The following is a 3,317-nucleotide window of genomic DNA, read 5'->3' as shown; positions in this document are numbered from 1 at the left end:
CTTTTTACTACCTGGAATAAACGGTGTCACGCTCGGGTTGTAAGGTGGCTGGCGGAAAGGGGGGGGGGGAGAGGACAATATTGTTTGGTGGTCGAGCAAATTTCCTGTAGTTCAGGTTTGGCACTAGAACTGCCCCTCCAATCCACGCTTGTCGTTAATGCGTTAATTTCTTTTCGTTTGCCTACCTACCTGGGTGTGCAAGTGTGATGAGGCACCCAGATAGGGAATGCCCTCTGTCTCCTCAACTGCATTCATAGTTGCAGGCAACAGTTTTAAGTGTTCGATAATTGTTCACCCGAAAACTTGAAACTGTTCAAATTTTCAGTGAACTGCATGAGTGCGACACGTAGTTGAACACTTGTGAGTAGCCGAAGCAGCCGCTTACGGCCCGTCACAATGCCCGTCACTTCGCCCGTCACCGGTCACCACCACCGCGGAAGACTGCGGCCCGGGGCTGCGGCCCAGGAGGCCAGGCATGCCGAGCCGGAGCGCGGAGTAGTCCTGCAGCAGAGGGTCGTTTCTTTTGCAAGACGTAGTACAGACAAACAGACACACAGACAGACAAACAGACGCGAAACTTTTTGATCATCACTGGAGTAATAGGCTTCGCTAATCGCTCAGCCAATAATTTGATGGTGTTATCCCCCTGGAATGCTCAACAACAGCCGAGTAGGATCAAGGCAGGGGATCGTAGCGGTGGATGTCTGTGGAGGTACAGTAATGGTGCTCCCCCCCCCCTCTGGGATGATTATTACGTGTGGATAGAATCATCATAGCAGTTTACAAATCGATGGTGTGATAGTTTTATCCCCGGAAAGACCGTAACACCGGGTCTTTACTTTCTTGTCGGCAGAAAATAGTGAAACATAACACTTTATTCAGAAAAGTCTTGAGTTTCAGATACAAAATAAACCTTTAAACTTGTTAATGTGCAATGTACAGCGAACATTATGAAGGGCATGAGCATTTTTACCAGATATACTAATATGCTATAACCTAAAATACCTGCAAAAGTCGTGCAGACTAATTATAAGTATAAAAATTTGTAAAAATTACATCGTACAATGATATGATAAGTAAAAAATTAGCGCTGAAAACAATTTTACAACTAACATTATGAACAATATGTAAAGATTTACATATGATGTATGCATGTGTTACTAAAATCTAGAAGTACCTTATAATCGAGTCACACGAAAAGAAACTAAAATTGCAAGTGAAAAATAAAAAATTTAAGTACATGGACTTCAAAATACAGTTAAATTGAGTAAAACAACAAATGGCATTTAATTTCTATTCCAGAATTAACTGTTTATTTGGACCGTGCCACTTAGGTCATCATACATTTCCCACACATTGTTTCGTGGGTGTGCATAGGCGATGTGGTGCCCAAGGGTTGTGGTGTTCGAACCCACAAAGGCGACAGCCCCACGCAGCCAAAACGTTTGCTCTTGAAGACAACTCTGAGGATAAAAATACTTTGTTACTTGTCTGCAACTAATCTTTTACCATGCTGCGCTTAATTTGTTAGACTTGAGTGAGGGAGACATTCAAGGCGCAGATAGCAATGCAGAAGCCTCTTCGCGTTGTTAGCCCGCCCTTCTGCTTTGAAAAAGCTACCCAGCGGGAAGAGAAGCCGAACGCACGAGCTTTCGGGCCGGCTGCCGCTTGAGGCACGCCAGGCCTCGGTTGTTGACAGAGTCACTGGAGCCCGAGTGGGATACGTCAGGTGTCCAACGTGTGGAGTAATTTTAACAGAGCCAAAGTCCAGCAACACGTCCACAATGTTGCGCCATTTTGAGAACGGGGCATGCTCCATAGTAGACAGACAACCCCTTTGACATTGACGATCTTCTTGGTGAGATATCACAACAAAGCCAAGGGCCGGCGCGCCCCCTTTGCCTCATGTCAAAAAACGAGTGAAGACTGCATGTGCCTTGGCCTGTGCAGAGGGTATGCAATCGTTCGAGAGCATTGTCAGGAGTGGCATGCGGGACTTGTTGCAGACTATGGTTGACATCGGTGCCTCAGCTGGGCCTGTCGATGTTAATGATGTTTTGCCTGATAGTCAAACAATATCTGCCGATGTTAGAAAAGAAGCGGACAAACAAAGAAAGCAAATAATTCCTAACATTATAAGAAAGCTATTAGTGAAGGGTGCTGTGCTTGTACAATCGACCTCTGGACGGAAGAAAATACGAAACAGCACTACCTAACACTGACGGTCCATTACATAACTGGTGACTGGAGGTATGAGGTGAGTTTCGGAAGTATTTGCCGCGGGACGAGGGAGGAAGGGGGTAGGGGGACGGAAAATGTTGTGGAGTCAATATGGTTTATTCTACATGTATGGTGTATATTTTAGGTTGAGTACTTGTTGACCGTCCCATTCGACGAGGAAACAGGAAGTGGTGAGGCCATAGAGCAAGTGTTGCTAAAAAGCCTTCAAGAGCTTGGCATCGAGAAAGACGAAGTTGATAAAATTACTTTCGTTTCTGATAACGGAAGTAGGGTATCATTTCTGTTTGGGTCAACCGATTTGAAAATTTGAAAGTTCCTCAGGTAGAGGACTAAATATGCAACAGAAATTGTATGTGGCAATTTATTGTCTGCTCGCTCTCCTTTCCACCGGTGCGCGCCGAAAAACAGTCTGCACACCAGACCTCGTCATAGCGCGCCAAAAGACAAGGTAACATACATGGTTCTACTTTTTTCCTGTTTTTAAGAAAACTAACCCGTGGAATCAACTTGGTACCCGATGAGTAGGCGTTTTAAGGTATACCCTTTAAAACTCTGCAGATTTGGATCCTTTACCGTGAGTATTTTAAAAATGCGGGTAGGGGTAAGAACATAGAATTTGAACCCTCCTCAAATAACTTCTATAGTTTGCGCCTCAAAATCAGTCATTAATTTTTACAAGCGTTTACATCTTCCATTGCGCCTTACGAGAGGTCCGGGTAGGCAACCAGGGGCAAATTAGGTCCCTTTCCACTTTGAGTGCCCTTATGATCCCGTGACTGAGCAAGAAAACACAATAATTTCAAAACCGTATGTTTTAAGTTTACAGAACCGGATTCGAGGAACATTTCCAAAACGAATCAGAGTGTCAATGTCCCGTGGTTAGTCAAGATGTATAGAACTAGCTATATGTACGCCAGACCACGTCTCGCGTAACAGGCTTCGCGATATCTCACGAAACACTGTTACGCTGCGACGCGCCTGGCGCACATATAGCTAGGCCTGCGGCGCTGACACCCGAAACGGGGTGATAAGAGTGTATATCGAGGGGTCCCTCACCCAGTTTGATCACTGTACAC

General features: G+C 45.2%; 1 protein-coding gene across 1 annotated transcript in view; it reads right to left on the bottom strand.

Moving 5' to 3' along the window:
• Nucleotides 1-761: 761 nt before the first annotated feature.
• LOC113210630 (juvenile hormone esterase-like) overlaps nt 762-3,317 on the bottom strand; it is a 26,316-nt gene continuing 23,760 nt past the window's right edge. The window contains exon 4 of the mRNA XM_052273434.1: nt 762-1,463. Coding sequence (XP_052129394.1) covers nt 1,305-1,463 — 159 coding nt within the window. The 3' untranslated portion in view covers nt 762-1,304. The remainder of the gene's footprint in view (nt 1,464-3,317) is intronic.

Source organism: Frankliniella occidentalis, unplaced genomic scaffold, assembly GCF_000697945.3.
Source record: "Frankliniella occidentalis isolate FOCC.00 unplaced genomic scaffold, Focc_3.1 Scaffold271, whole genome shotgun sequence".
NCBI classification, from domain to species: Eukaryota; Metazoa; Arthropoda; class Insecta; order Thysanoptera; family Thripidae; genus Frankliniella; species Frankliniella occidentalis.
The sequence above is the reverse complement of the archived record's forward strand: the minus strand, read 5'-3'. Positions and strand labels throughout refer to the sequence as shown.